This window comes from Coturnix japonica, chromosome 5, assembly GCF_001577835.2.
Source record: "Coturnix japonica isolate 7356 chromosome 5, Coturnix japonica 2.1, whole genome shotgun sequence".
Classification (NCBI taxonomy): domain Eukaryota; kingdom Metazoa; phylum Chordata; class Aves; order Galliformes; family Phasianidae; genus Coturnix; species Coturnix japonica.
This window is the reverse complement of record NC_029520.1, coordinates 52568962-52595769: the sequence shown is the minus strand read 5'-3', so window position 1 is coordinate 52595769 and position 26808 is coordinate 52568962. Positions and strand designations below refer to the sequence as shown.

The following is a 26808-nucleotide window of genomic DNA, read 5'->3' as shown; positions in this document are numbered from 1 at the left end:
CCTGGAGGTGTTCAAGGCCAGGTTGGATGGGGCCCTGGGCAGCCTGGGCTGGTATCAATGTGGAGGTTGGTGGCCCTGCCTGTGGTGGGGGGTTGGAGCTTCGTGATCCTTGAGGTCCCTTCAAAGCCAAGCCGTTCTGTGATTCTCGGTAAGAGGTCTTCGAGAGGAGGAGCTGGGGAAGGGGTGAGGGAAATCGGGATGTGGGGAGTCCCAGGCGCAGGGGTGCAGAGGAAGGAGACGCACGGAACAGGGGTGCAGGGGTTGTGCAGGAGGAGCAGCGGGCCGCACAGATCGCAGCGCAGCACAGCCGACATCCCGCCCCTCCCCGCCCCGTCCCGGCCCGTCCCGTCCCGCTGTCCCCTCCCTCGGGGTTGGCCCGGCCCCTGGCGTTGCTCAGCCCCAGGGCGGTGCCACCCCGGGCCGAGGCGGATCCCGCTGCCGTCCGCGCTCCGTTCCCCGCAGCGATGTCGCTGCCGCTGTCGGACCAGGAGCGGCGGAAGCAGATCAGCATCCGCGGCATCGTGGGAGCCGAGAACGTGGCCGAGCTGAAGCGGGGCTTCAACCGGCACCTCCACTTCACGCTGGTGAAGGACCGCAACGTGGCCACCCCCCGCGACTACTTCTTCGCCTTGGCGCACACGGTGCGGGACCACCTGGTGGGACGCTGGATCCGCACCCAGCAGCACTACTACGAGAGGGACCCCAAGGTGGGTTCCGGGCCGGGGGGCTGCGGGGCACGGACAGCTCGGCGCCTTCCGCCTCCGTCCGGCTGCGCTGCTCGACTTTGCAAAGTGTCCCGAGTGGACTTTACCGGGCGAGGCCGCTGCCCTTTGCTTTGCAAAGCAAACAGAGCGCTGTGGTTCCGAGCATGGGAACGGCGGTGTTGTCCCCTATGGGAACGGCGCTGTCCTGTATGGGAACGGCGGTGTCCTGTATGGGAATGGCGGTGCTGTCCCCTATGGGAGCGGCATCGTCCTGCGGGGGAGCGCTGATGTTGTCGTCTCGGCCGGGCGTGGGTGCGCCCCGAGGAACGCAGCGGATTGTGTTTGTAGAGCAAATGGAGCTGAAGGGCTGCAGGCAGAGCTCGTTCCGCACCACCTGCGGCCAAGGGCGAGCCGTGCTGGGAGGGTTTGCACCGGGCTCTGCTGGGGATTAAGCTCTAATCTCCTCCTGCCACCTGCACGGCGCTGTCGGCTCCAATTTATCCCAATTTATCTATTATTGGGAGCTGTTAGCTTGCTGCTCGCTGTGATTCTGCTGCAGGGCTCCAAATGTGGGACCCTCCCCACAGGTGCAACACGCACAGCACCAATCCCATTGCATCCCATTGGGCCGAGTGTGCGGTCAGCACTTCTGCAGCCCCAGTCCTCCCTAAAGCCATCACTGCTGACACCGCAGGACGGGCACTGCTGGGCAGCTCAGACTGCAGGGCCATATGTCCTGCTGCATCACACACGTGGAGGGCCAGCAGCCCTACAGCAGTGCTCCTATGGCCATAGGATGGCAGCACATGGGGAAATAGGATGTGCCCGGTTCTGCTTCGCCACTTTGTGGTGCTGAGCAACATTAGGAAATGGGTCCTCTTTAAATTTAAACTTTGTACCGAGGTGACTCAACTCTTTGGGAGGGCAGGTAACAGCAGGACAAGGGGACATGGTTTGGAGTTGAGGGAGGCCAGATTTGGGTTGGATGTCAGGGGAAGTTCTTTACTGTGAGAGTGGTGAGGTGCTGGAACAGCTGCCCAGAGAGGCTGTGGATGCCCCGTCCATCCCTGGAGGTGTTCAAGGCCAGGCTGGATGGGGCCCTGGGCAGCCTGGGCTGGTATCAATGTGGAGGTTGGTGGCCCTGCCTGTGGTGGGGGGTTGGAGCTTCATGATCCTTGAGGTCCCTTCCAACCCAGGCCATTCTGTGTGATTCTGTGTGACCTTCCCATCTGAACAAACCCACTGTGCCAAAATGGGCTGAGGGCAATGGACCCCCTCCAGGCCCTAAAATCCCTTCTGCAAAGCATGGGGCGGGGTTTCCCATTGGAGCTTTGCTTTGGGGTTGGCCGAGCACTGAGCAGAACCGACTTCCTCTTGCAGAGGATCTATTACCTCTCCCTGGAGTTCTACATGGGCCGGACGCTGCAGAACACCATGATCAACCTGGGGCTGCAGAACGCCTGCGATGAAGCTGTGTACCAGGTGAGAGCTGCACCTGGGGCCTCATGGTGGCACTCAGGTGACACTTGGGTTGAATAAGGGCTTTGTTTGTTTGTTTGCTCTTATCTCCCACCCCTCTGCCCCGTGCGGCAGTCTCTGCTCGGTGGGAGAGGTTGCACAACAGCAGGAGCAGCTGTCAAGCAAATGACATTCAAAGGGAGGGCGATTTATCTGCAGGGCTTTTCTAAAGCTGTTAGTACAGCGAGGGCAACAGCCCAGCCAGGGGCAGGCGGGTATAGGAAGAGGCTGGGGTGTTGCATAGTGATTGCACAGCTGTGCAACCAGCTGAACGTCTCTGCAAGAAAATGTTTAGCTTCCTATGCATTTATATGTGTGTGGTGGTGCTTTGGGCAGCCCAGTGCAATGCAGAGAGGGGCTGGTGCTGTGGGACCAGCTGGGGAGCTTTGGGGTGGGGAGAAGCTGGCAAACCCTTTGGTTATGGGGTGTTGGTTTTGTTTTGGAGAAGTGGGAGCTGGTGGTTCAGCTGAGTTCCTCCTGAGCTGCCCTGGGAGCCTTGCATTAAGCAAAACCTCTTCCTTGACAGCACTGTGGGCTGAAAGCTGGGGATGTGTTTGTAGGGGTACCGGAGCCACATCTCTGCGTGTCCCTGTTGTAGGGTGGTGACCCAAAGCACTGGGGATGGACCCTGCCCCCCTCCCTCATGTCCCCATGTCCCAGCAGCGAGGGCAGCACAGGGGTATGGGGTGGGTGCTCGGTCCCATTGCTTCCTCCTTGTCCTCAGCTGGGGTTGGACATAGAAGAGCTGGAGGAGATCGAGGAGGATGCGGGGCTCGGTAATGGTGGGCTCGGCCGGCTTGCAGGTGAGAGAGGCCCCAAAAGGTGTTATTCCCAGGGTGGGGGCACAGCCCATGTGTAGGACCTGTGCCCTGGGGCTCCCCGCTCCTTGCTATCCCCTGTCCTTGGCAGCCTGCTTCCTTGACTCGATGGCAACGCTGGGGCTGGCAGCCTATGGCTACGGCATCCGCTACGAGTACGGCATCTTCAACCAGAAGATCCGCAACGGGTGGCAGGTATGGTGGGAAGCCCAGGCCAAGCATGGGGCCCCGGGCAGACTGAGCTGGTGGGAGGCAGCCAGCTTATGGCTGGGATGGGGCTGGGAACGCTGTGAGGTCTCTTCCAGCTCAACTGTGCTGTGATTCCATGACTCCCCCATGCAGGTGGAGGAAGCTGACGACTGGCTGAGGCATGGCAACCCCTGGGAGAAAGCCCGCCCAGAGTACATGATTCCTGTGCACTTCTATGGCCGCGTGGAGCACACTGCCGGTGGCACCAAGTGGGTGGACACCCAGGTACAGGGGCACAGCTGGCTCGCAGGGCCCCCAGGTGGCTTGTGTCCTGCTGCACTCAGAGTGACAGCCTACATCCAGCTGCTGCTGCCACCTGAAGGCATCTCTCCATTTCCAGCGTGTCCCCGCAGCCAGGGCTCTGGGGACCTTGGGGAACCTTTGGGGTCTTTTGGGGTCCAGGTGCATCCCCACACCTGTCGCCATTGCAAAGGTGGATGCAGCTCTGGTGGTTGGGGTGGGAGGGTTCCAGCAGGGCATGGGGATGTGGGGACATGGTGCTCATAGTCTGCCCAGTCAAACTAATCCCCCAGGTGGTGCTGGCACTGCCCTATGATACCCCTGTGCCTGGGTACATGAACAACACCGTCAACACCATGCGCCTGTGGTCGGCTCGGGCACCCAACGACTTCAACCTGCGGGACTGTAAGTGGGGGCTGGTGGGGGCTGGGTGAGATAGGGTACAGCAAGGCCACTCTGACCATACCCCTCTGCACCTCTACAGTCAATGTTGGGGATTACATCCAGGCTGTGCTGGACAGGAACCTGGCTGAGAACATCTCCCGCGTCCTCTATCCCAACGACAACGTGAGTCAGGGGTTCTCACTGTGTGTGATGAGTGGCACAGGGCTGCGATGCCACGTGATGCCCTGTGAGCCTTTCCCTGTGTGCCCAGTGCCCATTCCACTCCTCTCACAGTTCTTTGAGGGCAAGGAGCTGCGTCTGAAGCAGGAGTACTTTGTGGTGGCTGCGACCCTGCACGACATCATCCGCCGCTTCAAAGCATCCAAATTTGGGAGCACAGAAAGCGTCCGCACCGTGTTTGACTCCTTCCCTGACCAGGTACAAAGCAGGGCTGCTCTGCCGTGTGCCTCCAGCCCAGCAATCCACCTCCCCGTTGTTATGTGCCATTTGTGAACTCAACCACTGGGATGGTGTAGGTGATGGGTGCCACCATGTCCCCACAGGTCGCCATCCAGCTGAACGACACGCACCCCGCCATGGCCATCCCTGAGCTGATGAGGGTTTTTGTGGATATTGAGAAACTGCCCTGGAACAAGGTTGAGGGATGTGGCTCAGCTTTCTATGGGGCAGGGTGGTCTGCTGCAGTCTGGGCAATGGGTGTTGCACCCTCTCCTCATGTGTAGGGGCTGCACACCCGTTAGCACTCATTAATAGGATGGTAGGATGAGAGTATGGCCCTAAGTTGTGCTGGGGAGAGTCGGGTTGGGTAATTGGGTAATTTCTTCTCCAAAAGAGAAAGCTGCAGTGGCACAGCTGCCCAGGAGTGGTGGGGTCACCATCCCTGGAGTGCTCCAGAGCCGTGGGGGTGTGTCACTGAGGGACATAGGGTGGGCTGCACGATCTTAGAGGGCTTTTCCAACCTCGGTGATTCTGTGGTTCTGATTAAGCAGCACACTGGAGCAGGTGGGTTCAACGAGCAGCTCAGGAGCATTCCCACTGTTGGAAGATCTCCAGTGGGTGGTGGGGAGGGATGAGCCTGTGCTGCCCACCCAAGGCACACTGGGGCCATGGTTCTGGGTGTAGGGACACATGTGGGTGCTCACACCCAGCTGGGTGCCCTGGGGCTGCCCCTGATGCCGCTCTCCTGCCTGCAGGCCTGGGACATCACCAAGCGGACATTTGCCTACACAAACCACACCGTGCTGCCCGAAGCCCTGGAGCGCTGGCCAGTGGACCTGGTGGAGAAGCTGCTCCCCAGACACCTGGAAATCATCTATGAGATCAACCAGAGGCACCTGGACGTGAGTGGGTTGGGGGCTCTGGGTGATGGGTGTCACACTATGGAGATGGGGACAGTGCACAAACTGCACTGTGAAGTGGGTGGTTCTGCTGCTCTTTGGGGAGCAGTGCAAAGCCCTTCTTGTGCCATAGAGTTGCCCAGACTGGTTGTGGGGTCTCCTTGGTGACCTTCATAGAGCACCAGCTCTGGGTGTATCTGCTGGAGCAGGAGCTGAGCCAGAGGGACCCAGAGCAAACAGCCAGCCACAGCGTTCTGTATTGCTATCCACAGTTCGTGGCTTTTTAAAATAACTTGAATGTCCCTGAAGCATTTAAAGTGACATTCTTTGCTCCCTGAGCACTAAACTCATCCTGGAAAAGGATGTGGATGGCTTGAACCCCATAGAGAAGGTTCGCACCATCACCCTGGAGTAAAAGCCATCAGTCTGGCTGGCACCAAATGAATTGAGGCCATTGCTGTGGTCCCCTCCTGGGGTGCTGGTCTGTTGGGTTGGCTGCTCACCCCCTCCTGGCCGCCCCCCACAGCACATTGCGTCCCTCTTCCCCAATGACGTGGACCGGCTGCGGAGGATGTCCCTGATAGAGGAAGGAGGCACCAAGAGGATCAACATGGCTCACCTCTGCATCGTCGGCTCCCATGCTGTCAATGGAGTGGCCAAGATCCACTCTGAGATCGTCAAGTCTGAAGTGTAAGGGTGGGTGGGATGTGGAAGGGGATCCACCCCGGCACAGAGCCGACGTTGTCCCCTCCTTGCCCTTGCAGCTTCAGGGACTTTGCAGAGCTGGAGCCCGATAAGTTCCAGAACAAGACCAACGGCATCACCCCGCGGCGCTGGCTGCTGCTCTGCAACCCGGGGCTGGCCGAGGTCATTGCAGAGGTATGGGTGGCTCTGCACGTGGCTCCCTGCCTTGGGGGTCATCATAGAGACATGGAACAGCTTGGGTTGGAAGGGACCTCAAGGATGATCCTTGGATGTGGATGGGGCTGTGGATGCCCCATCCCTGCAGGCATTCAAGGCCAGGCTGGATGTGGCTCTGGGCAGCCTGGGCTGCTGGTTGGTGACCCTGCACACAGCAGGGGGTTGGGACTGGATGAGCACTGTGGGCCTTTGCAACCCAGGCCACTCTATGATTCTATGATCATTGAGTTCCAGCCCTGAGCTGGGCATGAGCCAGCAGCATGTGCTTGCTTTGAGGTCCTTTCCAACTCAACCCATTTTCTGAACTCCCATGTGGCCGCAGTCCATTGCTGCTTTGTGGTCAGCACGTGGCTGTGCTCGTCTTATAGAAAATAGGGGAGGACTACGTGAGGGATCTGAGCCAGCTGGCAAAGCTGCACGAGTTTGTGGACGACGACCTGTTCATCAGGGAGGTTGCCAAAGTGAAGCAGGTAAGGAGTGCGGATAAGGGGAGCTGGCTCTTGGGGGCATGGATTTGGGGGGTGTGAATATGGGGGTTGTGGGGCTGACGCCCGCCCTGCCCTCGGCCAGGAGAACAAGGTGAAGTTTGCACTGTACCTGGAGAAGGAGTATGAGGTGAAGATCAACCCCTCCTCCATGTTTGATGTGCATGTGAAGAGAATCCATGAGTACAAGCGGCAGCTGATGAACTGCCTGCACATCATCACCATGTACAACCGTAAGGCCCCGCGGGGGTGGGCAGGGGATGGGTGGGAAATGGCACACAGCTGGTATCGGTGCTGCCCTCTCCTCCAGGCATCAAGAGAGACCCTGTGAAGCTCTTTGTCCCTAGGACGGTGATCATTGGAGGCAAGGTAAGTTGCGTTTGGAGGAAGCCCTTGGAATGCCCTACAAGGGAGGCCCCAGCACTCTGGGCCCACCATGGCTCTGCCCCTAGGCTGCACCAGGTTACCACATGGCCAAAATGATCATCAAGCTCATCAACGCTGTGGCCCAGGTGGTCAACAACGACCCCGTTGTGGGCAGCAAGCTGAAGGTCATCTTCCTGGAGAACTACAGGGTCTCCCTGGCAGAGAAGGGTACGTCCTATAGGGAAACGCCAACGCTTTGGCTGCTTGTTGGCCTGCATCTTTCATCTTTCGTGTGCTCTGTTGGCAGTGATCCCTGCCACCGACCTGTCGGAGCAGATCTCCACGGCGGGCACGGAGGCGTCAGGCACAGGGAACATGAAGTTCATGCTGAATGGGGCTCTGACCATCGGCACCATGGATGGAGCCAACGTGGAGATGGCCGAGGAGGCTGGAGAGGAAAATCTCTTCATCTTTGGGATGAGGGTGGAGGATGTGGCAGAGCTGGACAAGGATGGGTGAGGGATGGGGACGTGGTGGGGACAGTGGGCAATGGGGTTGGCATGGGCTCATGATCTCTGCCCCCCAGCTACAACGCCCAGCAGTACTATGACCGGCTCCCTGAGCTGAAGCAGGCTGTTGACCAGATCCAGAGTGGCTTCTTCTCCTCAGACGAGCCAGACCTCTTCAGGGATGTGGTCGACATGCTCTTCCATCATGACCGGTGAGGTTCATGGCTGGGCCGCCACCCATCCCTGGGTTCCAGCTCCATATCACAATTATTTGGGTTGGAGAAGACCTCTGAGTTCCCCACCCCCACTGCCCACATCCCTCAGTGCCACATCCCCACAGCTCTGCAACACCCCCGGGGACAGTGACCCCACCACTCCTGGGCAGCTCTGCCAATGCCCAACCACTCTTCCAGAGAAGAAATTGTTCCTAATATCCAACCCAGTCCTTCCCCTAGTGGTCATTAACTCACATCCTAAAGGAGATCATATACCCATGCAGAGCAGCCCTATACCCACTGTTTGATAATATCCCATTTCCTGCCCCAGCTCCTGTGCACAGGGAAAAGCAATTTATGTACCCCTGGTACAAAAGGCTCGCTGTGCTCAGCCCTTTAGCTGGGCTGCATTAAACCCGCATTAAGGCTGGAATGCATTTGGGTGCACAGCCCTTCATCGAATCATAGAATGGCTTGGGTTGGAAGGGACCTCAAGGATCACCAAGTTCCAACCCACCTGCTGCAGGCAGAGCCACCAACCTCCACTTTTAATACATGACCAGTTCTTGCCAGATGATGGATGCTTTCAGGCATCTCAAGGGCTTTTCTAGCAGGCTGTGATTCATTAGAGGCTGGGGAAGGTTAATTTATCTGAAGCATCCATTTGAGTGTCCCGTTCCTCCGTGCCAGCCAAGCTCTCACCCTGCTCTCCATAACTCCTCCATTCTTTGCTGCTTCAGGTTTAAAGTCTTTGCAGATTACGAGGCTTATGTCAAGTGCCAGGAGAAAGTCAGCGAGCTGTACCTGGTGAGTCCGGGAGGGGACAGGGAGAGTGTCTGCTGAGGGACCCCAAAACAGCACAGGGCTGTGCGGATGGGCACCCAGAGACACAGCCTGCCCTCCATCCCCCCTTTTTCTTGCAGAACTCCAAGGCATGGACCAAAATGGTCATCAGGAACATCGCAGCCGCAGGCAAGTTCTCCAGCGACCGCACCATCAAGGAGTACGCGCGGGACATCTGGCACGTGGAGCCCACTGACCTGAAGATCCCACCGCCCAACGAGCCGCGGGAGGGGGCTGAGGACAGGACCCCCAACGGCACTGCAGCACGGGCATAGGGCAGGGGAGGAGCTCAGAGCTGAAAGCCAAATCATTCCAACCCATTGCTTGCGGTAGGGGCTCAAACTAAAAGCGCTGCGCGGAGGCCGAGTGGGGGTTGCTGGAGGTGGAACGATGAATTGGGCTTGCTCACTGCAAAGCTAATTGCTGAAAGCACAGGGGCTGGGGGTATCTGCAGTGCACCCTCGCCCTGCTCCTGGTCCCTGCTTGACCCCTCTGTCCCTGCAGCTGTACCTCCATCCCCAAGCACCCCGCAGCAATGGGAGGACTAGCATGGGTCTCAGTGTTTATTACATACAGCAGTAGTAGGGTCAGTGCAACGGCGGGGTCCCAGCGCGGGGCAGGGGCAGTGCTTATGGGCGCTGCAGGCAGCAGCTGGAGTCACTTCATGTTCAAGAAATCTCTGCAACGAGATGCAATAAACCTCACGCTGTGTCGCTCAGCCCCGCTGCTCATCTCATATCCCACAGGGGCTGTCCCTGTGTCACCCCATGTGTCACTGTGGTGCTCATGGGCTTGGAGCAGTGATGGGGGCTCAGCAAATTGATGCCAGTGAGTGTCATGGGAGGGGATGGGATGAATCTCTGTGGGGCTGTGAAGGAGCACAGGGAAGGGTTGTGCTGTGCCCCGGGTTTCTGCAGAGCAGCACTTACTTCACCAGGGTGGGCAGCTCTGGGTTGGATGAGATGTAGTCGTGGCCCAGCCCCAGCTTCTCAGGGAAGGTGATGAGCTTCACCTTGCTCTTGTCCTTGTAGGCGCTGCGTGCGGTCTCGAAGAGCTGCAGTGGTATGGGAGCAGGGTTAGTGGCACAGGACCCCGTAGGGTCCCAACCCCCCTCCCTGCCTTTTAACCCCCAGAGCAGGTGACCCACCTGGCGTCCCAGCTGTGGGGGCAGCACGGTGTCATCCTCTGCGTGCAGGATGAGCAGCGGGCAGGCCAGCACCTTCACACTGCAGGAGGGGGGTCAGCATGGGGCTGCAGGAGCTTCTGCTGCCCCATTAACCCCCCTAACATGACCCAAGCCCGCCCCCCCCACCAACCCCCTGCTGCCTTTGAGGGCCACCCTTGGTGTCCATGGCTGCTGATGGGCAATGCTCAGGGTGCTCAACCCAGGACCGAGCACCTGATAATAACAGTAACAATAATAACCCAAAACACTGTTCAGCGATTCTCTGACTGGAAAAGCACCCACAGCTTTAGCAAAGGGGTCTGTGAAGGCCAAGCCAAGAGGACCCCATCACCATAGTGCTCATCCCCAACACCGTGTTGCCATGTAGGCAGCATTCAAATACATTATGCTCAACAAAATGAAAGCAATGGTGATGCAGGGGCACAGCTGCCCAGGGAGGTGATGGTCACCACCCCTGGAGGGGTTCAGGAGATGTGGAGATGTGGCACTGAGGGAGATGGTGGGGATGGGCTGAGGTTGGGGACGTCAGAGGTCTTCTCCAACCTGAATGGTTCTATGACCAGATGGAGGGCTTGGCTCAATAGTAATGTTGGCATCTGCCCTTATACAAATAAAACCACTTTTAAGGCGTGACAAAGCTGAGCAAATATAACTGGGTGTACACCATAGAGTGGAACACCCCGCCCAGCTCCTGCTGTCCCCATACCCTCACCCCATCCCACTGCCACTCACTTCTCATCGTTGCGGAAGAACATGTTGCCCAGAGCCATGGAGTCCAAGATGAGGTACTCAAATCCTGGGAACTGCCGATAAATCTGCCCAGGAGAGAGCAGGGCACTCACTGAGTTGCTGCCGGGGGGTGCAGTGCCACAGTGCAGGGACCTGTGCTCACCTTAGTGATGGGGATGTTGGCGGCTGCGTCGCGGATGTTGGTGTAGGGGGACTCCAGCACAACGGCATCCACCTGGACCCCTGGGAGCAGCATGGGGTAGGAGTCAGATGGGACATACCCGACCCCAGAAGGAGGACAGGGACTGACAGCTGTTCCCCACTTGATGATACTTGAGGATAGTGATGCAGCCCCCCAAAGTCTGCTGTCCAAAATGTGGCGTTACCTCTCTCCTCCTGCAGCTTTCTGGCTGCGTTGGTTGCAATCCTACAACAAAGGAGGTGGTAATAAGGTAGGGGGTGGGGGAGGAGCCATACAGCACACCCCCACCTGGCCCCACACCTACCCAGTCCCCAAGGAGTGTCCCCAGAAGATGATGGAGCTGTTCCCACTGCGTGCTTTGGCCCAGTCGTACAGCGCCAAGACGTCCGTGGTGAAGCCGCTCTCCGAGGGGTGCCCAGTGGAGTCCCCATAGCCTGCAGGGACACGTTCCAACATCACCACCCAGATGGGACAGACCCCAGGGTGAGAGGTGGGGGGTGGTCATACCTCTGTAGTCTAGAGCCAGGATGTGGAAGCCGGCAGCCCCCATCAGCTGGTGGACATGGCACAGCATTCATTAAGGTGTCCCCATGTCACCTCCCATGCACTAGGCAGGTCCCAGCCCCCACTTACCTTCATGAACTGGATCCGGTGGCGTGCAGCCCTAGTGGGGAAACAGAGGATACAGCAAGGATAAAACTGAGGGTGCCTTCCCCCTGTAGCAGGATGGGGCCAGGTGGGGGACACTGTCATGCTGGACAAGGGACAGTTCTAAAGCCGTGGGAGCAAAAGAGGAGTGCCCAGCTATCACACGGGACAACATCATCACTTGCCCGTCAGGTTGGGAAGCCACGGGTACTTGCCTGGTGCCCCCGTTACCGTGCAGGTAGATGATGATGGGGTGATCGTCGGCCAGAGCCTCCTCGAACCAGCGCTGCTCCCGACCTTGCGCCTCAGTCCCACTGCTGCCCGGCACCATGTGCCTGCAGGGATGGACACGGCTCATCCCCAACCCACAGCCACCAAAGGGGGGACAAGGAGCTGGGACACCCTGCTCACCAGATGCCAACGGTGACGCCCGGCTCGGTGGGCAGGTAGAGGCTGATGGTGTTGTTCAGCAGCAGTGCTGGCTGCCGCAGGTCCACAAAGAAAGGGAACGCCACTGCAGGACATGGCACCACCAGGGGTTGGAGGAGATCATCCCAAGTGGCCTCTTCCAACCTCAACCACCCTTTGACTTTGTGACCCCTCCAAGCCAGCTGCTTTAGTGCCTCTCTTAGTTGGTTGGGTTGGGTTTGTTTTGTTGGCTTTTTCTGACATAATTCACCCCGAAGACCGACCCCATTGGAGCACAGCCACCTCCTGTGTTGTATATCCAGATGTGTTGCAACATCTGGCAACAAGCAGCGTTGCTTGCAAAACATGGGATGCCCAATGGAGAGCTGCTGTGAGCGTGCCACGCATATTTTGGGAACCCCCCCACACCTCCACCCCAAAAAACAAGGGCAGCACCCCAGATAAACAGTGCCCTGTGTGCTGCTGCTTAGGGCGCGCTCTCGGTGCTGGGGTACTCACTGAAGTTTAGGAAGACAAACTTGGTGAGGATGACGGGGAAAAGGCGGACCAGGAAGGGCACAGAGATGTAGATGAGGAGCATCTGCAGGAGGATGGTGCGCAGTCGGGGGCACCAGCCCAGCCAGCCCCTGTGGGACACAGCACAGTCAGCACGGCCCCTTTGCACCCAAGTGTTTGTCCTCCCAAGACCAGGGTCTCACATTGGGTTTGTTTCCTCCCTTGCTGCTTTATGGCAGCGCTCCCCCAAAGTTTGGTTTCTGGGAATGGAACTGAGCCCTCAGAGCTGTGATTCAGCCTCACCGGAGGCCACCACCTGGGCCCCCACAGCCTCCCACAGGGACATGAGTGGGCAGGAAGGGCAGGGCACCTGCCAAGTGAGCCACCAACACTGTGACAACACCCAGAGCACAGAGGTGACAGAAGTATCCCAAAGCTGGGGACAAGGATGGAGCTGGGGAAGGGCTCAGGGAGCCCCAGTGTTACAGTGGAACCATACAAAGAGCAGATGAGGGATGCCATCAGCACAGGGGAGGTGCTCCAACAAACATCCTCATCTCACCCCAGGGCACTGGGGACAAACCCACACCCTCCACAGCTGCAGCAGTTTTGAAACGAGCACCCAAGAGGGTTGTGGATGCCAAACTGCTGCTTCCCAGCACCACGGTGCCCTGTGCACGGCGATGGGGCAACCAGCAGGGATTTGGGGCAGAGGTGTCTGTGCGATAAAGCGGAGCTCGGCAGCACTGTGGGGCTGTGCTGGGAGGGATTCGGCACCACAGCTTCAGGCACAGAAGGGCTGCAAAGGGCAGCTTGATGCGGCCCGTGGGCATCAGAGGGTGCAGAGCCCTGCGTGCCGCAGCAGCGGGGCTCACCATCGTTAGGGCTAATTACCGGGTGCTGCAGCCCAAGTGCAGGGGCGAGAGCTCACACCCTGCTTACACAACATCCCGCAGGTGGGGCAGGAAGGGCCGGGGGCAGCACGGAGCGGTGGCAGAGCCACGGCAAAGGGGTGACACGGGGACACGGCACAGGGACCTGAGGACACGGGATGGGGTCAGGGCAACGTGACACCGGGACACGGGCACGGCGTGGAGCCCGGCCAAGGGAAAGCGAGGGTGGAGGTCAGGGCAGAACGGCTGCGAGGGATGGGGAGCGGGAGGGAGCGGGGAGCGGGGACACGGGGCCACAGCGGGGCGGCTCTGCCATGGGGACACGAGTGGACACGAGCCCACGAACACGAGGTCACGCCACAGGGCACGGGGCGCTGCGTGGCTCACAGTGACCCCGAGGCGGGGCCGTGCCCGTGTCCTCACATCCATGTCCTCACATCCATGTCCTCACATCCACGTACTCACCCTCGGCTCCGTTCCTTGCTGTTCCCCGCCGTCCCGCCGCCATCGCCGTCCCCACGTCCCGCAGTTTCCGCGCCGCCGCGCCGCCGCATCGCGCCGTCCGACTGCCGACCAGCCAATAGGACACGCCTCCAGCCCCTAAGCCCCGCCCACCGGCTCCATCCGCCACTCACAGCGTCGCTCCTCCCACAAGCCACGCCTCTCGGGTGCGAGACCACGCCCCCTCCGCTAGAGCTCGCCAATCACAGCCCGGCTCCTGCTCGTAGCCACGCCCACTTCCGCGGGAAACTCCCACGTGCAGCGGCCTGGAGCAGCGGCGGGGCGGGAGGAGGGTGAAGGGGGGGGGAAGAACCAAGAGCCGTCACGGGGCTGTACCGGGACCGGCAATGTGTCGGTCCGGCCGTAGGATGGCGGCACCGAGCTGCGGCCGGAGCACATCGCCATTGTTTTGGGGCGAGGATAAAGGAAAACCCATCGCTTTGGGCTCAGTCCGCCGCGCTGTGCGGCTCCAGGCGGCTCGTACCCATTGCCGTGCTCCCCTCGTGCTGCTGTTGTGGGGTGTCCTGCACGGGGCTGGTACAGACACACACGAGGCCGGATCCTGCTCCTGCTGGGCAGGCCCGGATCCGCTGTGCTGCCTGAGTCACAGTGATGGCGTCGGCAGCGCTGGGTTCCTTCCTGTGAGCTCACACCGCTCAGCTGCAGCTGGGGGGGCTCAGAGTTAAAGGCTTCATCCTACAGGGAAAGGGGAACGTGCCGGGATGGCTCTGCAGGCAGCCAGACATGAAACGGAGGGGGGAGTTTGCACCCATGGATGCCGTCATGGTGGGCAGGGAGATGGGGACGTGGGGACACAGGGACATGGAACGTGGGATGTGGGGATATAGGGACATGGGGACATGGAGTGTGAGGACACGGGGATGTAGGGATATGGGGCTATAGGGACATGAGGATGTGGGGAAGGGGGGATATGGGGATGTGAGGAGGGAGGAATGTGGAACAAGTGGGCACATAGAGATGTGAGGATGTGGGAGTTGGGGGACATGGGGATGTGGAAATATGGTGGCATGGGGATATAAGAATGTTGGGATGTGAGGATACAGGAATGGGGGGACTTAAGGATGTAGGGACACAGGGACATGGGCATGTGGAGGTATGGGGATGTGGGGACATGGGGATGTGGGACATATGGACACAAGGATATGAGAACACAGGGATTTGGGGACATAGGGACATGGTGACATGGTAACACAGAGGGGACACAGGGACATTGGGAACATGGGGTCATGTGGACACGGAGACATGGGGATGTGGGGACATGGGGATGCCATCCCTGCTGCCCATCCCTGCTGCACGCATGCAGCCATGCAGAGGCTTTGTTTGGTGGTGGCAGTGATTTTGGGGCAGCACTGTGGATTAGCACAGCATGGTGGAAGGGGAGGGGAGGGATAAAGGTCCTGGCACTTGTCGGGCTCCAACAAAACAAAGCAGCAGATGGTTCCAGCTCCGCATAATGCGCAGTGAAAAAAAGGGTTTGAAGCAGGGATGAAACAGCAAATGGGGAAAGGGAGGGAGAAAGGAAAGGATAAAAAGGAAATAAAGAGAAAAAGCCCTCAGTAAGTGTCAGAGCAGAAGAAAGCTGAGGAGAAAAATGGCAAGTGTTACAAAACAGACCCCAGAGCCCACCCACCCCCAGCACAAAGCCCTCGCACTGACATCTGTCCCGCACAGCCCCTGTCCCCACTGCTGTCAACTTTAGCCTCACTCGGGGCCATGGGGCCGTGACCCCAGCAGGCAGCACGCGCTGGGGACTGCAGGGACAGGACGTGGTGACACTGCACGGGGACCAGGGCTGCTCCTGGTGCTGCAGCAGGTTCTGTCCTCAATGCAGCCAGTGAGGCCCTTGGCCATCCCGCAGGATTTTGTGGGTTTGAAGCTCTTCTTTTCTAAATGTATTGAAAGCAGCTTCAGATTCATCTCCAAAGAGGGCTCAGAGGATTCCTTAAGAGTTCATGCAGGGAGAAGCGAACAGCATGCTACAGTGTGAGCTCAGCCCCATACGAGCCAGCAGAGAACCCACAGGCTGGTGGTTGAGGTGGGCTCAGCTCCAATGAGGGCTGCAGAGGTTTAATAGGGCGCTGCATTTTGGGGGTGCCCATAGGTGCTGTGTCACCACTGAGGGACCCACAGCGCAGGGACACACGGGGAACAGCCAACCCTGGGTGGCAGGGAGCCGACGTGCCCCTGGGCTGCAGATATTGGGGCGACATGGCTGGCACCAGCTGGTGTGGCACCGGTCCTTGGGACAAGGGGACGCTGTGATGCCACCTCGGCGACAGAGGGGACCACGGGGACCCTGAGCTGGGGTGCAGGCCAGCAGGGCCCCACGGTGATGCCTCCTCGGGGCGAAAGACAGAGGGGTCACGGGAACCCCAAGTCGGGACAAGGCACCGATGTGATGCCGCCCACAGGGGCACGGCGAGGACCCCGCGTGGGGACACGGACCGACCCTCCCCCGGCCCACAAAGAGCCTCCGTCCGCCCGCCCCCCCGGGGCCGCCCCCGCGCCGCTGCCCAATAAACGCGGCCGCATTTGAACGGGGCGCCGCCTCCGGTTTTCCGCACAGCTCCGTTCCGCTCAGCTCCGCCGCGTCTGCAGACACCGGCACGGCGCCGGGTGAGTCCGGGGGGCACCGGGGGCGGGTGGGTTGGGGGGCCGAGCTCCTTCGGTTCGCCCAACGGAGCAGTTCGTGTCGTTCCGGTCGGGCTGAAGGACGTTACGAGCTGCCGACGGGGGGCTGGGATGGTGACATCGCTCCATTTGCCATTGGTGAAGTCCCCAGACGGCAGCCGGTGGGTGAGCGCGGGGTGGGGGTGAGAGCCGAAAGCAGAGCCCTGTAGGGTCAGTCGGAGCGAGGAGCCGGGGGTGAGGCTTTGGTTGGTTTCTTTTTAGCGTGCGTTGCTTTGGGATGATGCGTTGGTGTTGGAGCATCTTCCGTGTGTCTGCCATGGGGGTGCCGGAGTGTGGCGCCGTGATTCAGCACCCAGCCGGGTCCTCGGGGCTCCGGCCCCGCTGCCCTGCACAGCTCAGGGGCATCAGTCGGGTGTTGGTCCCCATGTCCTCATGGCTCCCTTCCTATTGGGGTTGTTCTGTGATTCTATCATTACTCGAGTTTGGATTTTGGGTGGCCTCGTGTGGAGCCAGGAGCTGACCCCAACGTCCTTACAGAGCCCTTCCAACTTGGGCTGCTCTGTCATCATACAATGACAGGGTTTGGATTTTGGGTGGCCCTATGTGCTTCCAGACCCCACAACCCTTATGAGTTCCATCCTACTCTCACTATTCCACAACTCCGTGGCCGTTGGCTGTATGGTCTCAGTGCCCACGCTCTGGGTTTCATCCCAATGGGGGTTCCCCATGTTGTGGGGCTCAGCCCCATCGCAGAACCCCAGCAGATGGGAGCATTGTTTTTCCTTATTGACGCGAGGCCCCTTATTGAAAGGGCCCATTACAATGCAAATCCCGAGGTGCCGTGAATATTCAAACCTCCGTGCTGCTTTGAAGCTCTTTACATAAATTTATAGTGCTTTATTTGTCATCGTTTCCCTGCTAATCTGCAGGCTGGTTAACAGCATCCCCTCTTTCTGCCACTTCTGGAGGGGCTGGCTGTGTTTTGGGGGGGGTGGCACTGAGGGGCTGCAGAAATCATTGTGTTCAATGGGGTGGAGGAAATGCCAGCTGTAGGGTTGGCTTTTGGTGGGTGTGCTGTGATGGTTGGGTGCTGTGTTGTCCTTCTGGGTGCTCTTCTTCTTGTTGGCTTTTTTCCATTGGCCTTTGGTTATTGGTCAACCAAGGGATGGCTGGTGGTTAAGCTCAGAAATAGCCCCCCAAAGAGGCAGAACAGGGGTCTGTGGTGTGAGCAGGGGATGGTGTCAGCTCAGCCCCAGCTGTGCTGTGTGTGAGATGCTTCGTTAGGAGCAGATGATGATGATGATAAGCTCAGTGAGACAGCTGACCTTCCAGAAGAGCTCCAGGGTCAGTGGCACCTTGGAACAAAATGCTGTGCCATGCTTGGGTCCCAGCCTCGCTCAGCACAAGGTGACATTGGCCTTGTCCTGCAGCGGATGATGTTCTGGCCATGGCCATGTGATGGAGCTCCAGCGAGTGGCCAAGCTCTGCTGGATGCCAGGGCTCGATTGGGTCGCAGCAGTGACTTGGTTTGGGTGCACAGAGATGCCATCAGCAATGCAGCCTGAATTGAGGGGTGCAGGTAAAGCACCAGTGGAACAGCACTGGGAGAGGCTCCTTGCTTCCACTCTTTGCTTTGATAAGCAGGTGCTGTGCCAGCTGCCGTGTGCCATCCATGGGTTGACCATGTGCGGCTCCAAAGCTAAAGCTTGGGGACTGGGACTGGCTTGAGGTTCTAAATTACCACGTTAGCCTGTATTGCTGGGGTTAACTGAGCTGGGAATGGCATTGTCAGCCTCTGTGCTGTGCTCCTTGAAGGGGGTGGGTGGGAAGGGAGGAGAGAAATGCTGGGGAATTCCTTATCTCACCATCCCAAGTGCTTTGCTGCCTAAGGCTCGCCATAGGAGCGGTAGAAATAACAATGATAACAATAAGTGCAGCTCTCCTAAAGCTGCCCACTCTGCCCAAGTTTGTCGTTTTGGAGGATTTAACCAACCCAAACAAAGCGACCCCATTAGAGCTGAGCCCCTCTCAGAGGGGTGGGGGATGGGGCAGCCCGGCCCAGCTGCTGCCCCCTCCCCAATCCCACCACTCCCAGCACCTCAGCTGCTGCCCCATCTGGAGCTGAAAGGCTGCGTGCTCTCAGCCGGGCTTTGTGCTCCGGTTCCCCTCCGTGCCCCCGGCCGGCAGCTGGGGCTCAGCTGACCCCATTATCCGCACGGCGGTGGGATGGCTGTGCCGGTGCCTCCCAGCCCGGCGGTAGGAGGAAGGCGTGGGGTTGGGTTGGATCCTTCTCCCTGAAGCGGTGCTGAATAATTCAGGCATCTTGGGTCACCTTGCACGGCGGCTGCCTAAGATGGAGGTTGTGCGGGATGCGTGCGGGGCCGCGGCGGTGACTGCCTGCAGGTAGGAGGGAGGGGGATGTCCTGTGCCTTAGTCCTTCCTTTGTTCATTTGTTCATTCAAGGCTGGGAAATTTTCAGTCCCCCCTTGGCTGCATGGGGGTGTCCGTGTCTGTCTGTGTTTATAACCCGGCATGCTCTGGCCGTCCCTCCATGCTGTGCTGCTCTGTGGCATTGTGGCTTCATTCCTGGGTTTATAGGCTTCCATCCCTCCTCCCTCAGCATCCCTGGGCTCACCAGGGTTGGTTTAGTAGTGGGGGGGCTTCACTGGGAGGTGGCACTTGGCTCTGTGTGCTGTCCAGCTGGGGGAACTGGATTTTGGGGTGTGGATGTAAAGGCAGGGATGGTCTGTGGGGGGCAGGAGGTGACCAGCCCCAAAGGTTCAAGGCTCAGAAGTGCCTGGGAAGATCCTTTGGCTGGAGGCACTGCAGGTGTGCTGTGAGCATGGGGCTGCCATGCAGACTGTGCTGCTGGTGCCCAGCGTGTGCTGAGCCCTGGGTGCAGGTGGGAAACAGGATTGTTGGGTGAGAAGTAGGGAACCAGTTTGCTGCCTTCTCTCTGCTCGCAGGCATTTGGGGTTTCAGGTGCTGGCTCCTCCTCTGCACCCCAGGTTGGATGCAGATGTGCTGTGGCTGTGCATCAGGGACTGAGCTGCTGTGTCTGTCCTGTGGGTTTCCTAATTCCCAGATCCCTGGAGGCCCCTGTGTGGGCAGGAATGGGGCTGCATCTCAGGTACAGCCCTGTAGTGTGCTCCTGGCGTGACCCTGTGTTGTGTTATGGCATCGGTTCTGCTGCTGACCTCCTGAACCAGGAGGGAAACCCCACAGCCAGAATCAAAGGGTGCCAGCCAAGTCCTCACTTTGGACAGGAAATTTCTCTCCCCGCTCCCTCTCCCAAAACAGATCCTGGGGTTGGGATGCTCCACATTCCAAATCCCAGCACTGCCACCTCCCAATGTCCTGTGCTCAGTGCTCCAGGCAGGGTTTGATCTCGGGTCCCTGCAGCACAGCACTATGATATGGGCAGGGCAGTGACCCAGCATGGATGTGTCCCCTGAGCACATGCCAATAACAGAAGTGCTGCTTTGGGTTGTATGCTGAGCCCCTGTGTGCAGTGAGATCCATGTGCAGAGGGAAGCTCATGACTGGATGATGGGAGCGCTGTGGATTTTTGGGGTGCAGGCCCCCGTGTAGTGGCCATATATAATTGCAAGTCACCCAGCAAGGTGCAAAGTCCCCCAGATCATCAGTGTGTTTTTCTCACTGAGCCTTTGCAGTGCGTTGCTCCTGGCTTCACCCAGGAGGCTACTGGGGTGGCTTAATGCAAGCAAACACGGATGCAAATACTATGCACCATGGAGCAAAGCTGCCTCCGTATCAGCCCTTGGGGTTTTCTTTGTGCTGTGCCATGGGAATCCTCACCTCTGTATTTCTCCCTGCAGGTGAGTGTGGCAGGCTATGGGATGGATGAAGCTGAGCAGGACCAGTATGAAGCCCGACTCAAGGAGCTCTTCGACAGCTTCGACAGCACAGGCACAGGGTCCCTGGGGCAGGAGGAGCTCACTGACCTGTGCCATGTGCTGCACCTGGAGGAGGTGGCCCCGGCGCTGCAGCAGACCCTGCTCCAGGGCAACCTCCTAGGCAGGGTAAGGCTGGGGTTGTGTTACTGTGTGGTTGTGGTCCCTGCTGTGCGTGTGATAAGAACGTGTTTCATGGAGTTATGGAATGGTTGGGTTGGAAGGGCCCACTTCCTTGGGTTCTTGGAGGGTAATAGGGACCTAAAGCCAGGCCTTGAGCTTTTGATTTCAAAGAACCGCAGGATGGTTGGGTTGGAAGAGACCTTAAAGCCCACTCAGTTCCAACCCACTGCCATGGGTGACTTAAGCTGCTGGGAACAACAGCTGTGGTGGGAGTGCACGGCACCATGTTCAGAATGTCATCAGATTCCATGGTGGCCACCTGAGCCACCTCCATCCCTATTTCCTGGTGTCCCCACGCAGTTGTTGGTAGGAAATGGCTCCTTCCTCCTTTGGGGCCTCAGCATCCTGCTGGCTCACAGATCCCCCAGCTGCTCTGTGCTTTGCAAATTGACTTTACGCTGTGATTGTGTCCTCATAGATGGAAGCATCAGGGTGTTGAGCCTGTGCTGAGAGCCCTCCAAGTATGGGGTTTGCTCACCCCACCCCTCCTACAAGCCGGCTTCCCGCAAGCTTGGGCTGTTCCTATTTTCTGCTGCAGAGATGTGCACCTGCCCCTGGGTGTGCTGCTTTGTTCCTGGGCTTTATTTCATGGGGAGGCTCTGGGGGAGCGTTTTGTCTGCGAAGCGGCGGGGAGTTGGCGTGGCCACGTGCTGCCTTTTGTACTGGGGCTGAATGCTCGGGGCCGGGGGGGAGCATCCCCACATCCCAGCACCAAGGAGGTGCACGTGCTGCTGCTGGCTTTGTGTGAGCTGCTGGGGATTATCGCTGCGGTCCGGTGGGGCCGTGCAGATCCTCACAGCGCTGCTGGGCCATCCCCGGTTCCTCTTCTCACGCCATCCTGCAGCGCTTGCAGCAATTCCTGGCATTCCTGGGCACTCTGCCTGCTTGCCCCTTGTGTCGTGTCAGCGAGCAGCTAACATGGAGCAGCACTGCGGGGACAACGTGGCAGCAGGGATGTGAGCTGTAGAATCACCCCAGTTGGAAAAGACCTCCATGGTCCCCAATTCTGACCCCAGCCCATCCCCACCATCTCCCTAAGTGCCACATCTCCGCGTTCCTTGCGTTATGGGGTTGGGGCACCTTGGGCACCTCCCTGGAGCTGTCCTTGGTGGCTGTCCCTTCCCTGCCCAACATGGCCCTTTCCAAGCCCTGATGCAGACATGGGGAATTTGTGCTGACCCCAGCCCTATCCCAGCAGTGCACACACATGCTGCCATTGTCACCCAGCATAGCTGAGACGGGCAGTCCTGCAGCTCCAGGTTCTGGAATACCCCGCGTTCAGCCAAGCGTGTCAGAAAGAGCATTAAACTTTAAATGCCCTCCTGGCGTTTTGCTGCTGCAGACATTCTGCCTTTGGCTTGTGCAGGCTTTGGCAGGGCTGGCTCGTGGCTGAGGCTGCTTTGGGAGGGCTTTGTCCAGTGCTGATGTCACTGGTGCCTGCTGCATGGCATTGGAGGAGGGTGGTGCTGGGAGCAGTGGCAGAGCCTCACTTTCTTTAGCATGAGCTATTTTGGAGCTTGTGGCTTTGCTGTCCCGTGGGTTTCCCTGCCTGGTTTGTGCTTGGGTACTGCACTAATTCTAGCAGCTGCAATTTTCTAGGCCTTTGTATGTCCCTACAGCGCTCAAGGTTGGATACATGGCACAAGCAGATGCTGCTTTTGCTGGCTGCTGGGATTTGCTTTGTTCTCCAACAGGTTTAACAGGAAGGGAAATACCCCCCAGCTCTTGTGGTGCATCCATCCTAAAGCCAGGTGCTGCTACCCCAAAGGCATTCAGGCTCTGCAGGGCTGTTGCTGCATCCATGTTATACCTCCCTCTGCCCATCGGCAGTACAGGAACGTTGTGTTCGAGAAATACTTGGATATAATGCTAAGGGACATGGCCAGTGGGCAGTATTGGGGGTAGGTGGGTGTTGGGCCTAGATGATCGTATGGGTCTTCTGCAACCTTAATGATTTGGTGATTAAGGGTCACCTATGAGTGTACCTCTTGTCTCCATGCTTCTTATTTGCATTTGAAATCCAGGAGCACTGAAGGATTCCCAACCCTGGCCTCGAAGCCTAATCTTCCATGAGGCCTTTGGCTGTGGTCATGGTCAAATTGGAGCCATCTGCCCACGTGCAGCTGCAGCCTGTCCTTGTTCCCCTCCCCTCCTGCTCCCCCCTGCCCCTGGTTCAGCTCCACAGCTCATCCCATTTGCACAAGTGACACCAAGTGACTCCTATTAATTTTTCCTTGCTGCTGCCAGGGCCCGGACAGACCCTGTGCCTGACCAAGGGGTGGCTCTGCCTGCTGGCCCCAAGCAGATCTTATGGGAGGGGGAGGAAGGAGGAAATGTGTTATTCTAACACTCATCTTTTATTCATGCCCCTTCAGTCTAAATGTTGTTTTTTTTTATGGGGCAAATTCTCCTATCTTGCAAACTGTCCTTGTGAAACATGCTGGCATTGTGAAATGAATGGCAGCAATTAGTATTCAGATGAAGGCATCCCTGACGAGGTTCTGAATTAGTCTGGGTGTTCATAGGAAGGGATGGGGATGTGTGGTGGGGTCACTGCCCCTGGGGTGTCCAAGAGCTGTGGAGGTGTGGCACTGAGGGATGTGGGCTGGGGACCTCAGAGGTCTTTTCCAATGATCCTGTGATCCGTACTTGTGTTTTGCTGCTCATCCATTCCACAACAGCATTAAAATCTGCTCTGGCTGCACCTCCAGCAGCAATGCATCCACAGCACGCGATCTGCCAGCAATAGCATTCCCTGTTTCTCTAAACATAAAGCCCCTTGTTGAAGGCTAAAAATTCTCCAAGGATTTCTCCAGCCCCAACACACAGCCATAGCAGCCAGCTCTGCCTCGCTGCTGAGCCCAGCTGTCCCCAGCCTTCCATCTTGCCCTGACAGCATCACCTGGTGCTGCTGCATGGCTGGGATTGCTCAGATTCCCCTGTGTGGCTGCAAAGGATGATGCAGCTCCTCTGCAACTGAACCACAGAATGGCTTGAGTTAGGAGGGACCTTTTAAAGGCCGTGAGATCCAGCTCCCTTGCAGTGATCCTTGTGGGTCCCTTCCAACCTGGGATGCTCTCTATGGTCCTCTGGCTGCTATGGACAGACTAGGTGACCTTCATGGTCTTTTCCACTTAAGGATTCTGTGATTATTTCAGCTCTCTGCTTAATGGGAAAAGCCCACAAGTGCATTTAAGTCATGGCTTTGGGTCATTCTGTACTAACACTGAATGTTTGTGTTGCTGATGGGTTGTCAGACCAATACTCAATTATCTGCACCCATTGACCTCCTCCGTTTTTTTTTTCCCCACAGGTCCACTTTGATCAGTTCAAGGAAGCACTTATCCTCATCTTGTCCAGAACACTGTCAAATGAAGAGCACTTCCAAGAACCAGGTAAGTAAGTGCTCCAATTACCTGAAATAGCTCTTGGGTAGCTCTCACAGAGGCGCTCGGAAGAGGAACAACTATTTCAGTGCTGGAATGGTAGGATTAGAATGGGTTGGGTTGGAAGGGACCTTCAAACCCCCCGGTCCCAAGCTCAGAGATGTGTCCTCAACTGGAGCCCACTGTGGCTCTTGTGAAGGTTGTAAGGCCACAGTGAGGTCTTCCTGCAGCTTTCTATTCTCCAAGCCCTCCTATGAGCTGGGTTGGGGCTGGCTGGAGGAAGCAATGTGTACTAAGTCCCCACCATCCTTTGTTCTCCTTTGCTTTGTGTTTCACATGCCTTTAAAATATGGGTATTTTAGACCCCTGGCAGGAGATGAGGTGACAGCTCTGGTGTGCTGGGAAGCAGGGCTGAGCTCCAGCTGGAGCTGGGGGCAGAGGTTTGCTGCTGCACCCCTGTATGTAAATCCTAAATCCACAGCACTGCCTGTGGGGTGTGAAAGCCCTGGAGAAGAAAACAGCCTGGGCTGGGGGAGAGAGGGCTCCAGGTTTGCTCTCATGTCAGCTCTGCACATTGAGCATCCATAGCACAGCCAGTCAGCAGGATGACAGCTCCCATCCTACAGAAGGAAAAAAAATAATGCAGGACTTGAGTGATGCAGTAGATGGGATTTTTATTTTATTTATTTATTTATTTCCTTTCATTTCTGAAGCTTTCCATGCTTGAAGGGTGACGGGTGCTGACAGCTCTTGCACCAGGCATCCCTTAGTGGGGCCAGAGGGAGCTTTGGGGTCTCAGGGTGGGGGGAGGGTGGTTGGGTTGGCTGCAATCTTTCCCAGCCCAATGGAGAGGAGCATGGAGGTCAGCCCTGCTGACCAGTATGAGCCTGGTACCACACTTCTACTGGGCAATGAGGAGCTCTGGCTTTAAGTATAGACATATTAAAAGAAATGGCTTTATTTGGGGCTGTTAATGCAGAAATGACAAAGGCAGCCCCCAAGAGGAGCCCACCTTGGGGACGTGTGTCAGCATGGTGGTAATCAAAGGGCTCGTGCTGCAGGTAGGGAGCCTGGTGCAGGTGGGCCCTGCAGGCATTTGTTTTTAATGTGATGTGACAGGTTGGTTAATGCTCAAGTCTTTGCTTCTTTTAATTTAGATCAAACCTGAGATTGGGAGAACAAGCTGCTCTGTGCTGTTGGTGTCAAACTGTCAGCAAGCGTGGAATGCCAGTGCTGCAGCCAGCCCCGGGCTGGGGAAAGATTGAGTTAGAGCTCTGCAGTGTGTGATTGAAATGAAAATGGAGCTGGGGAAGGCTGGGCTTTAAGGCTGCTTGTTATGCTGGGAGGAAGTGGCAGCGTTGGTGCTGTGGGTTCACACAGAGAGGTGCCATGGGTTGGGGCCATGGTGTGACCTGCAGGCCGGGGTGAGAACTGGAATTGCTGCATGATGCTAAAGCAGCTCCTGCAGAAGAGATCAATGGGTTTCCCCATTTTTGGAGAGGAGGAACAGGTAGAAGAGGTGCTGGTTTGATTTGGTTTGTTATTATTTTTCCTTGGCAAAGCTCAGTTCCCTCTCTGAAGGACATGCTGACAAGAGGATGAGACCTGGGGGCTGCAGGCACTGCTGCACCAAGGGCAGAGCTCCCTGCCATCTGCTGGTCCAGGCTGGATGTGGCTCTGGGCAGTCTGGTTGGTGACCCTGCACATGGCAGGGGGTTGGAACTGGGTGATCATTGCAGTCCTTTTCAAACCAGGCCATTCTATGGTTCTGTGATTCTGTCCCCCTTGGGGATGCTGGAGATGAGTACCCAGCTGCTTGGAAGTGACATGGCTTGGGGGGGGGAAGTGTGGGGTGTGGGAAAAGCAGGATGCTTGGATGGGTCTTCAGTGAGTGACAACCATGAATGAATCACAGGGAGATGGGTGCAGGAATGGGCTCTGGGGGGATGATGCTGCTGTGGGATCACCAATGCTCTGTTCATGGGCCAGCTGAGCTCCTGCTGTGCACAGGTCATCCAGGGATAATAGAAGGGATTGAAGGGAAAAAAAAAGAAAAAGAATGTTATTTAAAAAGTCAGATGTGTGTATTAGCAGCCTGGATAGGGAGGGATTACTTGGGTGGGGCATGGGATTATGGGAGCACCCAGGACAAATTAGAGCATCTTGATGTCAGCCTGGTTATGAGGGACACTTGCTTGTTCTTCCCATGGAGACAACAGAACTGCCCTCCCAGGAGGGAGCTGGGCTGGATGACTTGCAGGAATCGTGCATGGTATGGAAGGGCTGCTTGTAGGTTTGCAGAGGTCTGCAAGCTGACTCCCATTGGGCATAAAGGCATTGGGATGGAGGTGATTTGGGTACAGGCACCTTAATTTTGGGGCTGTGTGCCCCTGCTGCTCTCTGCCTCAGTTGCTGAGCCCAAAGCATGAAGCAGGGACGAGGAGTTGTTCAGACAATACCTGGTATCCCCAGGGATTAGGATTTAGCCAGTCCCATCTGTAATGCGATTTGCTGTCTGCTGTGGCCAGGAGGATTCCTGCCTTCCAAATCTTCAGTGGCAAAGAAATTAATTTTGCCTCTGAACCTCCAGATTTCAGGGCAGCTGCCTTCCTCCTCCTCCTCAAAAATCACCCAACTCTTTTGTGTACAGCTTTGTGGTGCTGCATCCCTGTGCAAGGAGGGCAGGAGGAATCCCGGCTCTGGGGACAGAGCAGGGTGGGAAATGGTTTATCTCATGCAGAAAGGCAAATCAAGTGGAAATCTCCAACCATGGTGACGTGTAACCTGTGGGAGGGGAGCAGGGGAATGGATGGCTTCTGTCTGCAGTGCTGAAATGGGGGCTTTGCCTGGGAGATGCAGCTGGGCTGATTTCTTTAGGAGGGTTTTGGGGGGCTGTGTCACAGGGCAGGGAGCTCAGGTGCTGGTCTGTGAGCTCTCACAGCCCTCAGGGCACTCAGGGAGGGCAGGAAAGAAAACCTCC

The 26808-nt window shown here is 57.6% G+C and overlaps 3 protein-coding genes across 8 annotated transcripts in view; 2 read left to right on the top strand and 1 right to left on the bottom strand.

Moving 5' to 3' along the window:
• The first annotated feature begins 388 nt into the window (after positions 1–388).
• On the top strand, positions 389–9328 carry PYGL (glycogen phosphorylase L). Its single transcript, XM_032444991.1, has 19 exons — positions 389–707; positions 2085–2186; positions 2947–3025; positions 3132–3235; positions 3383–3514; positions 3823–3934; positions 4014–4351; positions 4477–4569; positions 5128–5274; positions 5798–5961; positions 6036–6150; positions 6561–6662; positions 6763–6910; positions 6988–7046; positions 7130–7271; positions 7351–7558; positions 7630–7764; positions 8508–8574; positions 8691–9328. The coding sequence occupies exons 1-19, from the start codon at positions 465–467 to the stop codon at positions 8883–8885; spliced, it is 2685 nt and encodes an 894-aa protein (XP_032300882.1). The 5' UTR covers positions 389–464; the 3' UTR covers positions 8886–9328.
• On the bottom strand, positions 9161–13789 carry ABHD12B (abhydrolase domain containing 12B). The gene is made up of 13 exons (XM_015865975.2): positions 13658–13789; positions 12303–12430; positions 11787–11889; positions 11591–11710; positions 11361–11391; positions 11235–11280; positions 11032–11161; positions 10912–10952; positions 10689–10768; positions 10529–10611; positions 9758–9836; positions 9540–9664; positions 9161–9289 (listed from the first exon to the last, which is right to left on the bottom strand). Exons 1-13 carry the CDS (start codon positions 13744–13746, stop codon positions 9268–9270), a joined length of 1077 nt encoding a protein of 358 aa, XP_015721461.1. The 5' UTR covers positions 13747–13789; the 3' UTR covers positions 9161–9267.
• Positions 13790–16229: 2440 nt separating this feature from the next.
• NIN (ninein) overlaps positions 16230–26808 on the top strand; it is a 51622-nt gene continuing 41043 nt past the window's right edge. For 5 of the 6 annotated variants that reach the window (XR_001555949.2, XM_015865972.1, XM_015865969.1 and 2 more), the window contains exons 1-3: positions 16230–16330; positions 20185–20388; positions 23756–23837. Coding sequence is in view for 5 of the 6 variants with exons in the window: in XM_015865972.1 (XP_015721458.1) it covers positions 20206–20388; positions 23756–23837 (265 nt within the window). In the remaining variant the exon portion in view is untranslated. Of the gene's footprint in view, positions 16331–18500; positions 18749–20184; positions 20389–23755; positions 23838–26808 lie in introns of those variants that run through there. The other variant, XM_032445128.1, reaches the window with a different exon arrangement.